Below are 20,495 nucleotides of genomic sequence, written 5' to 3'. Positions count from 1 at the left end.
AGGGCGGGACCGGTAGTCCTGGAGAGAGATCCTGTTCTCAGATTTCCGCCTCAGGCGGCAGGTTTTCCTAGTCGCAGCGTCCCGTGGAGAAGGTGGAGAGGGGTTCCCCGCCTCACAGCCCTTGGTCGGAGCCTCCAGTGGTGCTCACAGCTCACACTGGGGATTGAAGCTCGGAGTCGCCACCCGGACCTACACCAGGGCCGCGACGGGGACCGCCATTCCTGCAGCGGCGTCACCTCCCGCCGCTCCTGCCCGGCTCAGCCCACAGAGTGCGATGGCGGCGCCCGCGCTGCGGAGCTTCGCTGAGGTGAGTTCCTGTCGCCCAGGCCCTCACCGCCTCCTCACGCGGAACACCACAGCCCGGGTGCGGCATCTGTCAGGTCCTCCAGCTCAGTTTTGCGTGGAGGACCGTGAGGAAGGCGGAGGGGAGAGGAGTGTTGTGTCTTCTGAGGACACAGCGAGTGCAGGGCAGGGTGTGTGACAGAAAACTGGAGAAGAACCAAGCAACACGTAGAGAGATGGAGTTACATTTATTATTATCACGCGTGGGCCCAGAGGAAAATGTGTCTCAAATTCTGGACCCCAACATGGAGGAACTTTCCCTATTTATATGTTTTTACCTTCTTTGTCTCCCAAATATGGGGTGTATCCGGCCCCCTTTGCAAGTTCTTAAAGAGCCCCTATGTGCTGGGGACTTAAGACCTCAACCAAAGGCTTGGCCTGGTGCCAGCGCTGATAACTTCGTCCTGGAAAGGTTTAATGGCCTCTCTGAAGTGGGAGTAGTCTTATTTTCCTTCTTATTTAAGCAAACAAGCATTTAGAGAAGCCAAATAGCAGGGTTAACATTTCAAACAGCAGTTTTTATATAAGGTGGGTGCTTCAAGTGGACAGGGGTGACTTTCATCTGAGGTTCCCCTGAGGATGTGGGCTGTGAGGATTGGCGGGAAGATCAGAGGCTGCAGGGAGGACGTCACAGACTCATTGGGGCTTTCCCGGCTGTGGGGTCCATCAGAGGCCTGGGGTGGTCCTGGACCCGGCTGGAAGACAAGCTCTCTACATGCCATGTGCCAAGTTCATGGGGGAGTCCAGCGAGACCCAGTGGCATTGGAGCAGGAAGGGGGCAGAGCTGAGGGAGTGAACCTGGGTCTGAAGATGGGAAGATGATAAACATTACCCAGTGATGGGCACATCTCGAGGAAGTGTGAGCTGATGGACGCTGTGACTTAAAGGCAAAGCATAAACCCAGGCTTGGCTTTGTCTTGGAGGCATGATCTAGGAGACTGCAGTGGAATTGCTTGGCAGGAAGGCTGAGGCCCTGCAGGCATCTCCCAGAGCTTAAATGGCATTGCTCCCTCCCCCAATCCTTCCCACCCTACACAGCTGCTCTGCTGAGGGGAATCCCAGTGAGTAACGGGACTGTGATGAGAGAGCAGCCTGCACTGGCATTAGGGCCTGGTGTCCACACTAACCGGGTGCCCTGGAGGAGGTTGATGGGGGGGAAGGTGTGTAAGGAGTAGGAGTGGGGGTTCTCAGAGAGACAGCTCTGGTGTCAATTGTCTCCATTCTGACAGGTTGGAGTGACCTTTGAGGACATTGCCCTGTACTTCTCCAGGGAGGAATGGAACCTCCTTGATGAGGGTCAGAGACAGCTGTACCTGAATGTGATGCTGGAGAACTTTGAACTTGTATCCTCGCTGGGTAAGACCCTCACTCTCACCAGTGACCTGGACTTGGCTTTGCCATTTCCCAGGCCCCATCTCCCAGGGTGTGCTGTGTCCTCCCATGTAGACTGCGGTTCTGATTGATTTTTCCAGTTTCCTGGGTAGTTGCTGTCCTGGGGAGGGTTGGTCTGTTTCCACTGCTCCCTTCTATTCCTGAAGTCCCAATTCTCCCCGCTGTACTACCTTCACAGGGAAGGACTTGTGGTTGGTAGTGTTGCAGGAAGCCTGAGAGATTCCGCCTTGATCAGTGAGGAAAGCATTTTCTATATTCCTGTTGGTCATTTGTACCTATTTTTTTTAATACATTTTATTGATTTTTTACAGAGAGGAAGGGAGAGGGATAGAGAGTTAGAAACATCGATCAGCTGCCTCCTGCACACCTCCTACTAGGGATGTGCCTGCAACCAAGGTACATGCCCTTGATCGGAATCGAACCTGGTACCCTTCAGTCCGCAGACCGACGCTCTATCCACTGAGCCAAACCGGTCAGGAATGTACCTATTTTTTGAATAATTGTCTCTAATCCTTGTCCTGGTCAGTAAGTATTTTTTTTTTTTTAAATACATTTTTTTTATTGATTTTTTACAGAGAGGAAGGGAGAGGGATAGAGAGTTAGAAACATCGATGAGAGAGAAACATCGATCAGCTGCCTCCTGCACACCCCCCCACTGGGGATGTGCATGCAACCAGGGCACATGCCCTTGACTGGAATTGAACCTGGGACCCTTCAGTCCGCAGGCCGACGCTCTATCCACTGAGCCAAACCGGTCAGGGCAACGACCTTGTATGTTTTTTGTTTTTTGTTTTTTTTAAAATATATTTTATTGATTTTCTACAGAGAGGAAGGGAGAGGGATAGAAAGTTAGAAACATCGATGAGAGAGAAACATCGATCAGCTGCCTCCTACACACCTCCCACTGGAGATGTGCCCACAACCAAGGTACATGCCCTTGACTGGAATCGAACCCGGGACCCTTCAGTCTGCAGGCCGACGCTCTATCCGCTGAGCCAAACCGGTTTCGGCGACCTTGTATGTTTTATATATTAATTGTTATGACATACAGGAACACATATTGTTGCATGTGCTTAATTGTACTTTGCAGATATTGTTCCCCAGCACCCGCTTTTCTACAAAGTCCATGGTTTTGGCAAACCTGTGTTCATCAGGTCTAGTGCAACCATGTTTCTAAGAAACTCAGATGGTTGTTACTAGTGCTTTGCAATAAAGTGGTTTTTTTGTTGGTTTGTTTTAAATTTACTTTATTGGTATTTTACAGAGGGGAAGGGAGAGAGATATTTAGAAACATCAATGAGAGAGAAACAGAAACATCAATCGGCTGCCTTCTGCATACTCCCTACTGGGATGTGCCCACCACCAAGGTACATGCCCTTGACTGGAATTGAACCTGGGACCCTTCTGTCCGCAGGCCAACGCGCTATCTACCGAGCCAAACCGGCTAGGGCGCAATAAAGTGTTTTCAATGAAATTCTATAGAGTTTGCTTTCAGACAGTCATTACATTGTTATTAGCCTGCAGTATAGTTTTAACATAGCTTTATTATTCCCTAGGAACTCCAACTGCTTGTATTAATTTCTCTCTGTATCTCAGTATTCTCTTTATTGTGCTGATCAGAACTGAATCCACAGTATCTCCATGCTATTCCGTCATATAATTTGCATGTATTTTCTTTTTTTTAATATATTTTATTGATTTTTTTTTTATTTTTATTTTTATTTTTTATTTTATTGATTTTTTACAGAGAGGAAGAGAGAGGGATAGAGAGTTAGAAACATCGATGAGAAAGAAACATCGATCAGCTGCCTCCTGCTCACCTCCTACTGGGATGTGCCCGCAACCAAGGTACATGCCCTTGACCGGAATCGAACCTGGGACCCTTCAGTCCGCAGGCCGACGCTCTATCCACTGAGCCAAACTGGTTAGGGGTGCATGTATTTTCTTCCATCCTCTAGATTTACTTTCCTTTCATTTTGTTTATGGCAGTTGTGCTGGGAAGAAGCTGTTTTTCTTTATTTGTTGCAATCTGGACTGTTTCTTTTGTCTATTTTGTCTGGTGTTTGGGGTCACATTCAGAAAATCCTGTCTGAGCCCTAACCGGTTTGGCTCAGTGGATAGAGCCTCGGCCTGTGGACTGAAGGGTCCCAGGTTCAATTCTGGTCAAGGGCATGTACCTTGGTTGTGTGCACATCTCCAGTGGGGGGTGTGCAGGAGGCAGCTGATGGATGTTTCTCTCCCATCAATGTTTCTAACTCTCCCTCTCCCTCTTTCTTCCTTTCTGTAAAAAATCAATAAAATATATTTTTTTAAGAAAAAGAAAATCTTGCCAAAACCGGTTTGGCTCAGTGGATAGAGCGTCGGCCTGCGGACTGAAGGGTCCCAGGTTCGATTCCGGTCAAGGGCATGTAACTTGGTTGCGGGCACATCCCCAGTGGGAGGTGTGCAGGAGGCAGCTGATCGATGTTTCTCTCTCATCAATGTTTCTGACTCTCTATCTCTCTTCCTTCCTCTCTGTAAAATATCAATAAAATATATTTTAAAAAAAGAAAAGAAAAAAAAAAGAAAGTAAAAGAAAATCCTGTCCATAACAAATATTCAAAACTTTTTCTCTAGTTGTCCTGAGGAGTTTTACGTTTTAGTGCTGACATTTAATGTAGATTGAGTTAAATTTTATCAGCGGTGTCCAGTATTCTTGTCTTACATGGCAGTATTGATTTTTAGCAGCACCATTCTTTGAAGAAATTATCTTTCCTTTCTTCTGTGTCTTGCAGTTTTGCCAGAGATTACTTGGAAGTATGTGCTTGGTTTTATTTCTGTGTTTTCTATTCTGTTCTGTTGATGTATTTGTCTTTGTTTCTCCAGTAACACACTGTTTGCTTGTTTTCTCTCTGTAATAAATTGAAGTCGGAAAGTGTGATGCCATGCTCTTTGTTTTCATTCAAGATTTCAGTTGCTGTTCAAGTTTTTTAATTTCATACATTTCAAGATTCCCTTTTCATTTCTTTGTAAAATACCATAGGAATTATTCTTAGCATTGCATTTATTTATTTATTTATTTTAATTTTGTGTCTCACTTTTATTCTCCTCTCTACTGCATTTTGTTGTTCAGATTTTTTTTTAAATAAATCTTTATTGTTCAGATTATTACAGGTGTTCCTCTTTTTTTCCCCCATAGCTTCCCTCCACTTGATTCCCCACCCCACCCCATGCCCTTACCCTCGCCACTGTCTTCATCCATAGGTGTAAGATTTTTGTCCAATCTCTTCCCGCACCCCTCACACCCCCTGCCCCCTGACATTTGTCAGTCCACTCCCTTTCTATGTCCCTGATTCTATTATATTCACCAGTCCATTCTGTTCTTCAGATTTTTTATTCACTTGATTTTTAGATTCACTTGTTGGTAGGTATGTATTTGATGTCATTTTGTTGTTCATAATTTTTATCTTTACCTTTTTCTTCTTCTTCCTCTTCTTAAAGAATACCCTTCAGCATTTCATGTAATCCTGGTTTGGTGGTGATGTACTCCTTTAGCTTTTTCTTGTCTGTGAAGCTCTTTATCTGACCTTCAACTCTGAATGATAGCTTTGCTGGGTAGAGTAATCTTGGTTGTAGGTTCTTGCTGTTCATCACTTTGAATATTTCTTGCCACTCCCTTCTGACCTGCATAGTTTCTGCCGAGAAATCAGCTGACAGTCGTATGGGTGCTCCCTTGTAGGTAACTAACCGTTTTTCTCTTGCTGCTTTCAAGATTCTCTCTTTGTCTTTTGCCCTTGGCATTTTAATTATGATGTGTCTTGGTGTTGTCCTCTTTGGATTCCTGTTGTATGGGGTTCTGTGTGCTTCCTGAACTTGTAAGTCTATTTCTTTCACCAGGTAGGGAAAGTTTTCTGTCATTATTTCTTCTAATAGGTTTTCAGTATTTTGCTCTCTCTTCTTCTGGCACCCCAAAAATTCGGATGTTGTTACGCTTAAAGGTGTCCCAGAGGCTCCTTACACTATCTTCATATTTTTGGATTTTTTCTTTTTGTTTTTCTGGTTGGGTGTTTTTTGTTTCCTCATATTTCAGATCTTGGTTTGATTCTTGGGGTCCTTTGATCTACAGTTGAATTTCTGTATATTCTTTATTTCAGACAGTGTATGCTTAATTTCTGACTGGTCCTTTTCCATTTTTTTGGCATTCTCATTAAGATCCTTAAAGGTCTCACTAATTTCCTCAGCGGTTTTTAGAAGATTCTTGAGTAACCTTATAAATGTGGTTCTGAACTCTATGTCGTCCAGTAGTTTGCTTTCCTCCATTTCTTTGATTCGTGACATGTTTCTTTGTCTCTGCATTTTGTTGCTTCCTTGTGTTGATGGAGTGGCTGTGTGGTAGGTGACCCATAGGTGACAGTAGCTCAGCCTCCCCAATCACCTGAGGTGGACCCCTTTGGTACACCCCTTTGTGGGCTGAGTGCAAAGTCTTGGTATAGTTAATTCTTGATTGCTGTTGGTACACTGGGAGGAATTGACCTCCAGGCCAATTAGCTGTGAGGACCCGCTGTGTCTATAATGGAAGAACTGCTGCGTTGGAGACACGCTTATGGTGCAGGACTTGTTTCAGTGGGGCTTTGGTGCTCACTGAGTCTGCATATTGAATATGTCACTTATGGATGTGAGGAGTTGAAATCTGGTGTCTCACTGACCACTAGGTACACTGGCTTCTGGATCTCCAATGGGGTGCAGGTCAGCTACTGTCTGAGGCCACCCAGCAGGCGCTACAGCGAGAACTACAGTTTTCTCCTCTTTGCTTGGGGTTTGGAGGTTTTGGAGTTGTCTGACCCGGGCTGCAAGTTTGCTAGGTTAAGCTGAGATAGGGCAGGTCATTCATATGCTAAAGCCACTGCTTGGAGCTTGGGTGGGTTTGTAGGTTGTGGGTTTGTAGGTTGACCATGTCCAGCGCCCCAGCACAATAAACAATTATTCCTGTGCGCAGCCCTGTAAGCAAGCCTCCCTCACTTTCCGACCCCATGGCAGACAGTCCAGCTTCTCCCTGTAGGAGTTTGGGTCCCCCGTGTCTCCCCAGAAACTGGAGTTCAGAATAATTGGGAGCTTGTCTCCCCTTGGGTTGAAAAAAGCAGCGCTCCCAGTCGCCCGTCACTAGCCCGATTCGCGCGCCCCCGTACCTCAGCTTTTCAGCGCTTGTGCACCCCTCAATGCTGTTTGCTCTTTCCTTCTAGTTGTAGAACTTCCACTCAGCCAGCTTTCCCGTGGTTCTGGGTGATAGACGTTTTGTCTTTTAGTTGTAGTTTTGAAATTGTTGTGCGAGGCAGCAGTTTAGGTGTTTACCTACACCGCCATCTTGGATCCTCTCTCTTAGCATTGCATTTAATCTGTAGATTGCATTGTGTACTATGGATATTTTCACCATATTTCTTTTTTTAAAATATATTTTATTGTTTTTTTTTTTTTTTTTTTTTACAGAGAGAAAGGGAGAGGGATAGATTCTTAGAAACATCGATGAGAGAGCAACATCGATCAATTGCCTCCTGCACACTCTCTACTGGGTATGTGCCTGCAACCAAGGTACATGCCCTTGACGGGAATCGAACCTGGGACCCTTGAGTCCGCAGGCCGATGCTCTATCCACTGAGCCAAACCATTTAGGGTTAAACATACTTCTTTTTTTAAAATTCTTTATTTTTTAAAGTATTACATATTGTATTACATATATCTTCTTTTTACCACATTGCCCACAAATGAGTGATATTTGTCGTTCTCCATGCTGTTGCAAATGGTAAGAGTTCCTTATTTTTTACAATAGCATAGTATTCCATTGTGTAGATCAGCGGTTCTCAACCTGTGGGTTGCGACCCCTTTGGGGGTCAAACGACTGTTTCACAAGGGTCGCCTAAGACATTCTGCATATCAGATATTTACATTACATTTCATAACATTAGCAAAATTACAGTTATGAAGTAGCACCGAAAATAATTTTATGGTTGGGGGTCACCACAATATGAGGAACTGTATTAAAGGGTCGCGGCATTAGGAAGGTTGAGAACCACTGTTGTAGATGTACCACAGTTTTTTAATCCACTCATCTGCTGATGGTCACTCAGGCTGTTGCCAAATCTTAGCTATCATAAATTGTGCTGCTATGAACATAGGGGTGTATATGTTTTTTGTGATTGGTGTTTCTATTTGGATATATTCCTAGAAGTGGGATTACTGGGTCAAATGGGAGTTCATTTTTAATTTTTTGAGGAAACTCCATGCTATTTTCCACTGTGTCTGCACCAGTCTTCATTCCCACCTGCCATGCACAAGGGTCCCTTTTTCTCCACATCATTGCAAGCACTTGTTGTTTGTTAATTTGTTGATGATAGCCATCCTGACAGGTGTGAGATGGTATCTCATTGTCGTTTTGATTTGCACATCTCAGATGATGAGTCACTTTGAGCATGTTTTCATATGTCTCTGGGCTTCTTTATGTCCTCTTTTAAAAAGTGTCTGTTTAAGTCCTTTGCCCATATAAAATGTACTAGCTTATCTTCTTTATTTATTTATTGTCTAAAGTTCAATATATGTCAAATTTTTCTCTGCTTGACCGCCTGCGCCCCCCTGCAGCCATTCCCACCCCATGGAAGCCCCCACGGCCCCAGTGTCTGTGTCCATTGGTTATGCTAATATGCATGTATACAAGTCCTTTCGTCGCTAACACCTTCTCTCCTGCCGTTTCTCTCTGGATCTATTCTTGTGCATTAAATTATGTTGATCATTATATCCAACCAGTGACTGAGATCATGTGATATTTATCTTTCTCCGACTGACTTATTTCGCTTAGCAAAATGCTCTCCAGTTCCATCCATGTTGTTGCTAATGGTAAAAGTTCCTTCTTTTTTATAGGAGCGTAGTATTCCATTGTGTAGATGTACCACAGTTTTCTAATCCACTCATCTGCTGCTGCTGGGCACTTAATACTGTTTCCATATCTCTTAGGTATTGTAAATTTTGCTGCTATGAACATAGGGATACATATGTCCTTTCTGATTGGTGTTTTTGGTTTCTTGGGATATAGTCTTAGTTGTGGGATGACTGGGTTATATGGTAGTTCTATTTTTACCTTTTTGAGGAAACTTTATACTATCTTCCAAGTAGATGCACCAGACTACATTCCCACCAGCAGTGCAGGAGGTTTCCTTTTTCTCAATATCCTTGCCTGCACTTTCCCTTTGTTGATTTGTTGATGATAGCCATTCTGAAAGGTGTGAGATGATACCGCTTTGTTGTTTTTATTTGCATCTCTCTGATGATTAGTGACTTTGAGCATGTTTTCATATTTCTCTCGGCCATCTGTTTGTCCTCCTTTGAAAAGTGTCTATTTAGGTCTTTTGGCCATTTTTTGATTGATTTATTTATCTTCCATTTGTTTTAAGGTATATGAGTTCTCTTTAAATTTTGGAGATTAAACCCTTATCTGAAATGTAATTGGCAAATATGTTCTCCCATGCAGTGGTCTTTCTTGTTGTTTTGTTGATGTTTTCTTTTGCTGTGCAGAAGCTTTCTATTTTGATGTAGTGCCATTTGTTTCTTTTTTCCTTAATTTCTATTCCCCTCGGAGCTGTATCAATAAAGATATTGCTAGGACATATGTCTAATGTTTTGCTGCCTCTGGATTCTTCTAAGATTTTAATGGTATCACGACTTAACATTTAAGTCCTTTATCCATTTTGAGTTTATTTTTGTGTATGGTGTAAGTTGGTGGTCTAGTTTCATTCTTTTGCATGTATCTGTCCAATTTTCCCAACACCACTTATTGAAGTGGCTGTCTTGACTCCATTGTGTGCCGTTGCTTCCTCTGTCAAATATTGAGCGTAATGGCTTCGGCCGATGTCTGGGTTGTGTGTTCTGTTGCATTGTTCTGTATGTCTGTTGTTGTGCCAGCACCAGCCATTTTTGTACTATCGGTTGGTATCTGGTATAGTGATCCCTCCAACTTTGTTCTTCTTTCTCAAGATTGCTGCGGCTCTTCGATTTTTCTTTTTGTTATATTCCATATGAATTTTTGGCGAGTTTGTTCTAGGTCTGTAAAATAGGCCCTTGGTATCTTAATTGGGATTGCATTGAATCTATAGATTGCTTTGGGTAGTGTGGACATTTTAATGATGTTAATTCTACCAATCCATGAACATGGTATATTCTTCCATTTGTTTATGTCTTCTTCTATGTCTTTTTTGAACTTCCTGTAGATTTTGGGGTACAGGTCTTTTACTTCCTTAGTTAAGTTTATCCCTAGGTATCCTAATTTTTTTTTTGCAGTGTAGATAGGATTGTTTGTTTGTTTCTCTTTCTGTGAGTTGATTATTGGTGGATAAAAAGCCATAGAATTCTGGTTGTTAAATGTGTATCCTGCTACATTGCTGAATGCCTTTATTATATTTGGTAGTTTTTTTGTTTTTTGTTTTTTTTTTTTAAATATATTTTATTGATATTTTACAGAGAGGAAAGGAGAGGGATAGAAAGCCAGAAACATCGATGAGAGAGAAACATCGATCAGCTACCTCCTGCACACCTCCCACTGGGGATGTGCCCGCAACTAAGGTACATGCCCTTGACCGGAATTGAACCCGGGACCCTTCAGTCCGCAGGCCGACGCTCTATCCACTGAGCCAAACCGGTTTCGGCTATATTTGGTAGTTTTTTGATGGAGTTTTTAGGGTTTTCTTTGTACAATATCATGTCATCTGTGAATAATGACAGTTTTACTTCTTCTTTTACAATCTTGTTGCATTTCATTTCTTCTTCTTGTCTGATCACTGTGACTAACACTTCTGTACTATGTTGAACAGGAGTGGTGAAAGTGGGCATCCCTATCTTGTTCCTATTCTTAGGGAAATGGTTTTAGTTTTTGCCCATTGATTCTGATGTTGGCTGTAGGTTTGTCATATAAGGCTTTTATTATGTTGAGGTATGATCCTTGTACTCCCACTTTGCTGAGAGTTTTTATCAAGAAAAGGTGCTGGAGTTTGTTAAATGCTTTTTCTGCATTTCTTGATATGACTATGTGATTTTCGTCTTTCAGTTTGTTTGTGATTTATCATGTTTATTGATTTTCAGATATTGTACCATCCCTTCATCCCACTTGGTCACGGTGTATGACCTTTCTAATGTAATGCTGGATTCGATTTGCCAGAATTTCGTTGTGGATTTTAGCATCTGTCGGGGCCATTGCGACCTAGTGGGAGAGCTGCTGTGTAGGAGACACCCCTTTGGAGCAGGACTTGCTTCAGTGGGGCTTTGTTGCTCAGTGAGTCTGCTCCTTGACTGTGTCACTTATGGATGTGAGGAGTTGTAACCTGATGTGGTATGACACTGACCCCTGGGTACATTGACTCTTGGGTTCAGGCATGTCTGCCTGGAGCCACCCAGCAGCATCTCAGAGAGATCTGCAGATTCTCCTCTTGTATCGGGTTTGGAAATGCTGCATGAGGCCCTGCATTAAAGCAGGGAAGGCTAGTGCTGGTGCCACTTCTTGGTCCTTTTATTGATAGATTTGTTGCTCCCTGACCCAACTGCAACTTGCTTGACAGGTTTTAGCTTGAGCAAAGACATGCCATTCATATACAAACGCTGTTGCACGGAGCTTGGGTGGGCTTTTAAATTGGATGGGTCCCTAGCTTATTTGGCTCAATGGATAGAGCGTGGGCCTGTGGATTGAAGAGTCCCAGGTTCCATTCCTGCTAAGGGCACATTCCTGGGTTGCGGGCTCGATCCCCAGTGGGGGGCATGGAAGAGGCAGCCGATCAGTGATTCTCTCTCATCATTGATGTTTCTATCTCTCTCTCCCTCTCCCTTCCTCTCTAAAGTCAATAAAATACATTTAAAAAAAATAAAAATAAATTGGATGGGGTATGGTCTCAGGGAATCACTAGGGCAGAGGAAAGAAATGGCAGCCAGTCAGTCCTGCAACAGGGAGGTCTCCGCATAGGAACAAGGATCCCTGAGAGCAGCTATGTCTGGAAGGAAGCTTCTATTGATTTCCTGCCCCGATGCTATTCAGTCCTGTTTTTCCTCATATGTATCTTGCTATCACCCTCGTGCCCCGCCCTCCTGAGCCTAGCCTGGTACTGGAGCTCCGAGGAAGGGGGATCTTGTAAGTTCAGTTGGTGTTGCTGGCATTGTAAGAAGAGCAGCTTGAACTCCCGTAGCCTCTGTCACTCAGCCCCAATCTGTACTGGTTTTTACAGAACGAAGTTCTTCCTGCCAGTAGGGACTTTTTTCCAAGCTCTGGGACCCTGGGCTGTACATCTGGTGTTATACTGGGACCTCTTGCTCCTCCACATGACCTCTGCAGAGATGACCTCCCTCCCAATCAAAAAAGTGGTCCCCGTGGGTACAGGACCAGCACCTTCTGTGCCTTAGTACCTCCTACCATCTCAGTGTGCTTTCTTGTTTACTTCTCTAGTCGTAAGATTTCGTTGTAGCTAGCTTTCCAGCAGTTCTGGCTGATGGTTATTCTGTATTTTAGTTGTAATTTTGATGTGATTGTGGGAGGCAGCGAGGATAAGCCTTTTCCTACACTGCCATCTTGGATCTCCTCCCCCGTAACTTTTCTTAATTCAAAACTTTTTCCTTCTTTTATCTTCACCTGAATAGTGAAAATATATTTTCCATTGATTGTTTTTTTCTTAGAGAGAGTGAGTAAGGGAAAGGGAGATAGAGGAGAGGCAGAGAGAGAGAAAGAAACATCAATTGATTGCCTTCCACATGTGCCTGCTCTAAGAGTCGGGATCAGACCTGAAAGCCATGTACCTGCCCTTTACTGGGAATGGAAAGCATGACCTTCCTGTGTACAGACAGGCACTCTCAGCACTTAGTGACACGGGCCAGGGCTATTTATTTATTCTTTAAAAATATATTTTGCCCTAACCGGTTTGGTTCAGTGGATAGAGCATCTGCCTACAGACTGAAGGGTCCTGGGTTCGATTCCGGTCAAGGGCATGTACCTTGGTTGCGGGCACATCCCCAGTGGGGAGTGTGTAGGTTGCAGCTGATAGATGTTTCTCTCTCATCGATGTTTCTAGCTCTCTATCCCTCTCCCTTCCTCTCTGTGAAATATCAATAAAATATATTTAAAAAAATATATATATATATAATATCAATAAAATATATTTAAAAAATATATATATATATATTTTATTGATTTTTTACAGAGAGGAAGGGAGAGGGATAGAGAGTTAGAAACATCAATGAGAGAGAAACATCGATCAGCTGCCTCCTGCACACCTCCCACTGAGGATGTGCCCGCAACCAAGGTACATGCCCTTGACCGGAATCGAACCTGGGACCTTTCAGTCCGCAGGCCGACGCTGTATCCACTGAGCCAAACCAGTTTCGGCCTAAAATATATATTTTATTGATTTCAGAGAGGAAGAGAAGGAGAGATAGAAACTTCAATAATGTGTGAGAGAGAGAGAGAGAGGGAGAGAGGGAGAGAGGGAGAAGGAAACGCCAGTATGAGAGAGAAACATATATAGGCTGCTTTCTGCACACAAGCTTAGTGGAAATAGAACCCACATACTGATATTTGCCTTGACTAGGAATTGAATCCTCGACCCTTTAGTATATAGGACGATGTTCCAACCAGCTGAGCCATACTGGCCAAGCCATTCTGTGATCTGTAAACACAAAAATTTCCAGCACTTTTTGAAGAACAGGCCCCTATGGTCAGTGATAGCAGAAGCACAGTGGGTGCTGGAGGTAACTCTGACCCTTGTTTTTGACTGTACGTATATTCACATATGTTTATTCACCCAGTCTTTTCCAGTCATCCTTTCTGTAGAATCCACCTTTTAGTTGTGTTCTGTAATACTGTTTGTCTTCAAGGTACTCTTATTCCCATTTCTTATGAGGTTTTTGTTAATAGATAGCTGTCTACTTAACACTGGGATGGGGGAAGATGCTCATATCTCTGATCCTGCCATCTTGCTGGTGTCATACACATAGTTCTTTTGTCTGTGATCTCATTTACATGTTGTTGTTCTACCACAGTGTTGACCATCCATCTTTTCTGTTTTTCTTTGAAGATTTGCATCGTTTACCCCATGCAATGGCTCTAATGGAATTTAAGAAGAAGAATCATTTGTGCATCAAAGAAACAACACGACTTTATGAATGACACAGTGGACCCACAGGCAGTCTTGCCTTGGTCAGCGGTCATTAGGGAGAAATTCTCGGCTGGCCTTTGTTACATTCACAGCTAGAAACCCAGTGTTTGGTTCCAGTTGCCCATTTCTCACCCAGTTATGCTTGTTTGTCCTTACGTTGATACTTTGCCTACTATTCAGTTCTAACAGTGATCATTTCTACTTGGTTTCCCACCTCACGTATAACCTTAACCACTCTGGACTTTGCACCTCTGCCTCTTTCACAGGTCGATCTTTACTACACTCCCATGATGTTCCATGCCTGCAGCACCTTGGAGTGCACTGGTGTTATTATATTGACGTAGAACATCATGTGCTCTAATACAATCAATTTTTATGACTTTGAGCAGCTTTAAATTATTCTACACAGACTCACATGGCCAGCATGGAAGCTCCTAGAGGAAGCCGTTTGTGCAAGAACAATGAGTAGATCCTTCCTCTCTTCTTTGTGTCCCATCCTGTGCTTCTGTCCTTTCTTGGTGAGCTTTTCATCATCGACTGACTTGTTGGGCCACGTTATGTATTTCCTCAGAGTCTCCCTCATTTGTCTTGAAAATTGTTCTATGCAATCAGGCCTAGTCATGACACAGAAACATTTGTGGTGAAGACATTCTGTTTTCATAAGATCAACATGTACCTCACCAGCATTTCCTTTTGTTCAGGTTGCTGCTGTGGAGCAGAGAATGTGGAGGCACCCAATAAAGAGGATGTTTCTGTGAAAGTGTCACAGGAAAGGAATCCGAAGGTAGCCGTGTCTTCCCAGAAGAGCCACCCCTGTGAGAGTTGTGCGCTAGTCTTCGGAAACATTTTCCATTTGTCTGAGCTGCAGGGAACGGAATACGGTCAGATACTGTTGAGGTGCGGGGGATGTACAAAACGGTTTTTCTTCAGTGTAAAAGTTCACCAACAGCATGTGAGAGAGAAGACTTTCAATACAGGTGTGGACAGGATCTCACTTGCAAACAGCTGCAATTTCAGTGTGTCCCAGAATCATTTCACATGCGGGGATGTTGGGCAGGGTGTCCTTACTGGGTCCGGACACCTCCACCTAAAGGCTGCTAGGTCCAGGGAGTGCCTAAATGCTGTTTCGAAGTGTGGGATTATGTTTCATAGGAGAAACAATTATTACACCAGAAAAGAATGTAAGAAAGACATTAGTTGCAACCACAATTTTATTCCGGAAAAGGATGTCCATGCAGGAAGTCAGTGTTTTGTGTGCTCTAAATGTGGAAAATATTTAACCATATTTTCTAGCTTTCATGATCAACAGCAAGGTCACACTGGAGAAAAACCTTATCAGTGCAGTGAATATGGGAAAGCTTTTAGCAGTAGTAAAAGCCTAGGTGATAATGAAGCTTTGCACACTGGAAAAAGGCCTTATGAGCGCAGTGAATGTGGAAAAGCTTTTACAAGTAGCAGTGCCCTCCATTATGATCAGAGAGTTCACACACTGGACCGGCCTTATGAGAACAATGAGTGTGGGAAATCTTTTATGAGTAGCAGTAACCTTCATTGTAATCATGGAATTCACACTGGAGAAGAGTCTTATGAATGTAGTAAATGTGGAAAAGCTTATACCGGTAGCACTCAAGTTTCTTGTTATCAGAGAGTTCACACTGGAGAAAGGCCTTATGACTGCAATGAATGTGGAAAGTCTTTTATCACTAGCACTGAACTTCATTGTCATCAGAGAGTTCACACTGAAGAAAAGCCCTATGAGTGCAGTGAAGGTGGAAAAGCTTTTACAACTAACTCTCACCTACATAATCATCAGAGAGTTCATACAGGAGAAAAGCCTTATAAATGTAGTGACTGTGGGAAATCTTTTACATGTGGTACTGCCCTTCGTTGTCATCAGAGAGTTCATACTGGAGAAAATCCATATAAATGCAGTGAATGTGGAAAGTCTTTTACAAGTAGCACTGGTCAATATCATCAGAGAATTCACACAGCAGAAAAGCCTTATAAATGCAGTGAATGTGGGAAAATGTTTACCACTAAGAAAAACCTTCGTAGACATCAGAGCGTTCACACAGGAGAAAAGTCTTATAAATGTAGTGAGTGTGAGAAATCTTTTACCAGTAGCACTCAGCTTCGTAGTCATCAGAGAGTTCATACAGGAGAAAAACCTTATAAGTGCAGTAAATGTGGGAAATCTTTTACTAGGTGCTCTGGTCTCCAATATCATCAGAGAGTTCACACTGGAGAAAAGCCTTATAAATGCAGTGATTGTGGGAAATCTTTTACCAGCAGCAGTGACCTTCATTGTCATCAGAGAATTCACACTGGAGAAAAGCCTTATAAATGCAGTGGATGTTCGAAAACGTTTACCAATAGTAATGCGCTTCATTGTCATCAGAGAGTTCATACAGGAGAAAAGCCTTATAAATGCAGTTACTGTGGAACATCTTTTACCTGGAGTAGTGATCTTCGTCGTCATGAGAGAGTTCATACGGGAGAAAATCCTTATAAATGCAGTGAATGTGAAAAGTCTTTTACAAGTAGCACTCATTTCAAATACCATCAGAGAGTTCACACTGGAGAAAAGCCTTATCACTGCAATGAATGTGGAAAGTCTTTTATCACTAGCACTGAACTTCATTGTCATCAGAGAGTTCACACTGGAGAAAGGCCCTATGAGTGCAGTGAATGTGGAAAAGGTTTTACAACTAACTCTCACCTACATAATCATCAGAGAGTTCATACAGGAGAAAAGCCTTATAAATGCAGTGACTGTGGGAAATCTTTTACATGGGGGACTGCCCTTCGTTGTCATCAAAGAATTCATACTGGAGAAAATCCGTATAAATGCATTGAATGTGGAAAGTCTTTTACAAGTAGCAATGGTTTTCAATATCATCAAAGAATTCACACAGGATCAAAGTCTTATCAATGCAGTGAATGTGGGAAATTTTTTACCACTAGCACTCATCTTCGTAGTCATCAGAGAGTTCATACAGGAGAAAAGCCTTATAAATGCAGTGACTGTGGGAAATCTTTTACGTGGAGGGCTGCCCTTCGTTGTCATCAGAGAGTACATACAGGGGGAAATCCGTATAAATGCAGTGAATGTGGAAAGTCTTTTACAAGTAGCAATGGTGTTCAATATCATCAGAGAATTCACACAGGAGAAAAGCCTTATCAATGCTGTGAATGTGGGAAAAGTTTTACCACTAACAACAACTTTCGTAGACATCAGAAAGTTCACACAGGAGGAAAGCCTTATAAATGCAGTGAGTGTGAGAAATCTTTTACCACTAGCACTCACCTTCATATTCATCAGAGAGTTCACACAGGACATACGACTTATAAATACAGTGAATGTGGGAAATCTTTTACACGTAGCCCTGCCCTTCAAAATCATCAGAGCGTTCATACAGGAGAAAAGCCTTATAAATACAGTGAATGTGGGAAATCTTTTACACGTAGCCCTGCCCTTCGTAATCATCAGAGCGTTCATACAGGAGAAAAGCCTTATAAATGCAGTGAATGTGGGAAATCTTTTACACGTAGGCCTGCCCTTCGTAATCATCAGAGAGTTCATACAGGAGAAATGCCTTATAAATGCAGTGAATGTGGGAAATCTTTTAAAAGTAGGAGTGGTTTCCAGTATCACCAGAGAGTTCACACTGGAGAAAGACATGATGAGTGCAATTAACATGAGGTATCTCTCAGGCATATTTCTAAATTCACTCTCCACATAAGAGTCCAAATGTGAGAAATTTCTTATATGTTTAGGAAATTTAGTTTCTTAGTTTGGACTTAACAATAGTACAAGAAAACTTGTGAATCCTCATTTTTCTGAATTGTATCTCATACATGTACTCACTTATATTGTGTAAAGTTCCCATAAGTGTTTTTGCTGTTGTGTGTGTGTGCTTATGTTGGAACACTATGTACTTGCGTTGCACTTTGTAACATACAGAGATGTCCTGCCAGATCTATGTCACTGCATATTTCTGTTGCTGAAGGTATTTCACCTGAACCACCTATAAGGTCCCTACAGATGGCATCAATCACCATCCTCCTTTGCCCAGCGAAAGTAACTCTGTTGTCTAATTTGTTGACGAAAATTTGGAATACCTGAGCCCTTAGTTCTTATTGTTTCTCTGTCATGAGTTGCCACATCGGACTGATAACTTTTGGCCCCAGTAAACATAATGTTGTAGAGGGACTGCCATTTTCAGGAACACTCTTTCCCTAGATGCCAATGATGAATTTATTGAGTGCCTAAGTCATCAACTGCCAGTCTCAGGTCTCTTTCTTTGCAAAATAATGAAGGCCTTTTCCTATCACTTGTTTAATTTTGGTGTTCTATTTACTGTGTGTGTTAGTTTGTAAGGAGATATGGGCTCTCCAAGTTCGGTGATGTGAAAAACTTTTATGTGGTCTCCAACATTTTTGTCGTTCAGGGAAGACTATGGTGCAGAAATTAGGTCAGCAGTTTCTGCCAAATTTACATTGTTTCCCATAATTTTCCTAGGAAACACTATGGACTCTAATACTTATGTGAAGATGGATGCTTTGAGACACAGAGATCATTCGAAAGAGGGGGTAGTTGTGAGAACTCAAGTATGTCTGGGAGCGGTGTTAATTTTTTTCTTGTTTTCAGGGGATGCTAAGACATTTGAAGGGAACCTCCTGCCCAGGTGTTGCAGAGGGCCATTTGCTCTAATGCCTTTAATTGCATGGTGATGGTCACTGATTGGAGGAACATTGCAGTGAGGAGAAACACTTTCACTGCAGAAACACTGACCTAATTTTTGTTTGACTAGACTGCAGCCTATTAGATGGAATCGTCTTCATCTAAAACTTCACCCAGAATTTTTTTTTGACGAAAGGTCTACAGGAGCTGTGTGTACACAGGTCTGAAGGACTCCAGGAATGTTTATTATCTGTGGAGCGGTCATTATCATTCATTATAATCAAGAGGTTTGTGGCTTCCTGTATCCTGTGAGATGTTCCCATCACAGCCAATGGTGTTCTGGCAGCAAAACTGAGAGGAAAAGAAAGGGTGTCTTTAAGCCTGAGATGTGGCTTTTGTGACCAAGTCAGCATTCCAGTGGGTTTGGGTGAAAGTTCTTTATTGTTTGTTACATTTACTGTCACTGAGATGAGTCTTGCTCAGAGGGCATAAGTGTGTGAATTGAATATAGAGTTGCCCACCCTATTCCAAAATAGGTGAACCGTACATTTCTTTTAACTTGAACCATTCTTTTAACCGCTGTAATGAGTAAATTGCATGTATAAGTGTAGTGTTTCATAAATCTTGACATGTGCATGAAACTGAAACCATCATTACAATCAATACTGATCATATCTGTGACTATAGTTCCTTCATGACCTTGTTTAATCTGTTTGCTGTTCTTCACAGCTTTCCTAGTAACCATGGATTTACTTTCCATTTTAATAAAGAACTTGGCTTTTTCTAAGTATTTTTCAGCTTTAATTATTATTTTATAAATTCTTGGAGATTTTTAAAAGATATATTAGTAACTCATCTTTTTTTTTTCTTTTTTTTTATCGATATTCTTTTTGTTGTTAATCCTCACCCGAGCATATTTTTCCATTGATTTTTTTGGAGAGTGGAAGAAAGAGGGAAAGACAGAGAGAAACATTGATGTGAAGGAAACACATTGATTGGTTGCCTCCTGCATCAGCTGTGACCATGGCTTGGGCTGGGAAGGAGTCTTCAACCAAGATACGTGCCTTTGACTGGAATCGATCCCAGGAGCCTTTGGTCTGCAGGCCGATGCTCTATCCAGAGCCAAACCAGCTAGGGCTCTAGTGGATATTCATATCTTTGAATATAACACCATCATGTCCATTTTAATAAATATTTGGTTATTACTAATAAAGCTGGTACAAACATTTCTGTATAATTCTTTATATGGATATGAGTGTTATTTAACTTTGTGAGTCAGACATACCCAGAGGGCGCCTGGACTGCAAGAGGTCACAGCCCGGGCTGAGGGATCCCCCTGAGTGCATGAATCTTTTTCACTAAGCCTCTAGTTTATACATGTAAACCAGGAAGTTTCAATTCCATTCTCAGGGAGAAAGCCTGTTCCCCGGCTAGATCCAGAGTGTGGAGCATACAGGAAGCCGATGATAAATGATTCTCTCTCAGCATTGATTTTTTTTTTACTCTACATCTCCTTTGAACTCCAGCCTCTCCCTGCAGGGACATTCCCAGGCCAGACACTTCTCACTCACCGATGCCCACAAGTACGTTGTCTTTGGGTGCATTTTAATAAGGAATCCTATCTAATAAAAGAAACATGCAACTTGACCATACCTCTGCTATTTCCACCAGCCAATCAGAGCTACTATGCAAATTAATCCAACTAAGATGGCGGCAAACACAGAGTTGGAGGGAACAGGAGGCTTGGGTTGCCCCCCGCAATGCAGGAAACAAAGCTTCCTATCCACCCTGGCCAGCCCTGGCCTCCGCTCAAGGCGACAAAGTTTCAATTGTAGAAGATAAATAAATCCCAGATACCTGCTTCCAGCTGACCCTGGCCTCTGCTCAAGGAGGCATTGGAAAAAAAAAGGAAAGAAGGAGAGTCTGGG

The 20,495-nt window shown here is 42.6% G+C and overlaps 1 protein-coding gene across 1 annotated transcript; it reads left to right on the top strand.

Annotated features, from left to right (window-relative positions):
* Positions 1-19,796, top strand: LOC308235920 (uncharacterized protein). Its single transcript, XM_080645159.1, has 3 exons — positions 1-307; positions 1,572-1,698; positions 14,585-19,796. Exons 1-3 carry the CDS (start codon positions 275-277, stop codon positions 17,578-17,580), a joined length of 3,156 nt encoding a protein of 1,051 aa, XP_080501285.1. The 5' UTR covers positions 1-274; the 3' UTR covers positions 17,581-19,796.
* Positions 19,797-20,495: the final 699 nt, after the last annotated feature.

This window comes from Plecotus auritus (genome assembly GCF_963455305.1).
Source record: "Plecotus auritus genome assembly, chromosome: 10".
In the NCBI taxonomy this organism is placed as follows: domain Eukaryota; kingdom Metazoa; phylum Chordata; class Mammalia; order Chiroptera; family Vespertilionidae; genus Plecotus; species Plecotus auritus.
This window is presented reverse-complemented; position numbering and strand designations above follow the sequence as displayed.

Bases quoted from the DNA above. Each gene is read 5' to 3' on its own strand.
- LOC308235920 (XM_080645159.1), top strand. From the start codon at position 275: ATGGCGGCGCCCGCGCTGCGGAGCTTCGCTGAG. The intron at 308-1,571 runs GTGAGTTCCTGT...CCATTCTGACAG, and splicing joins CGCTGCGGAGCTTCGCTGAG to GTTGGAGTGACCTTTGAGGA. The intron at 1,699-14,584 runs GTAAGACCCTCA...CCTTTTGTTCAG, and splicing joins TGAACTTGTATCCTCGCTGG to GTTGCTGCTGTGGAGCAGAG.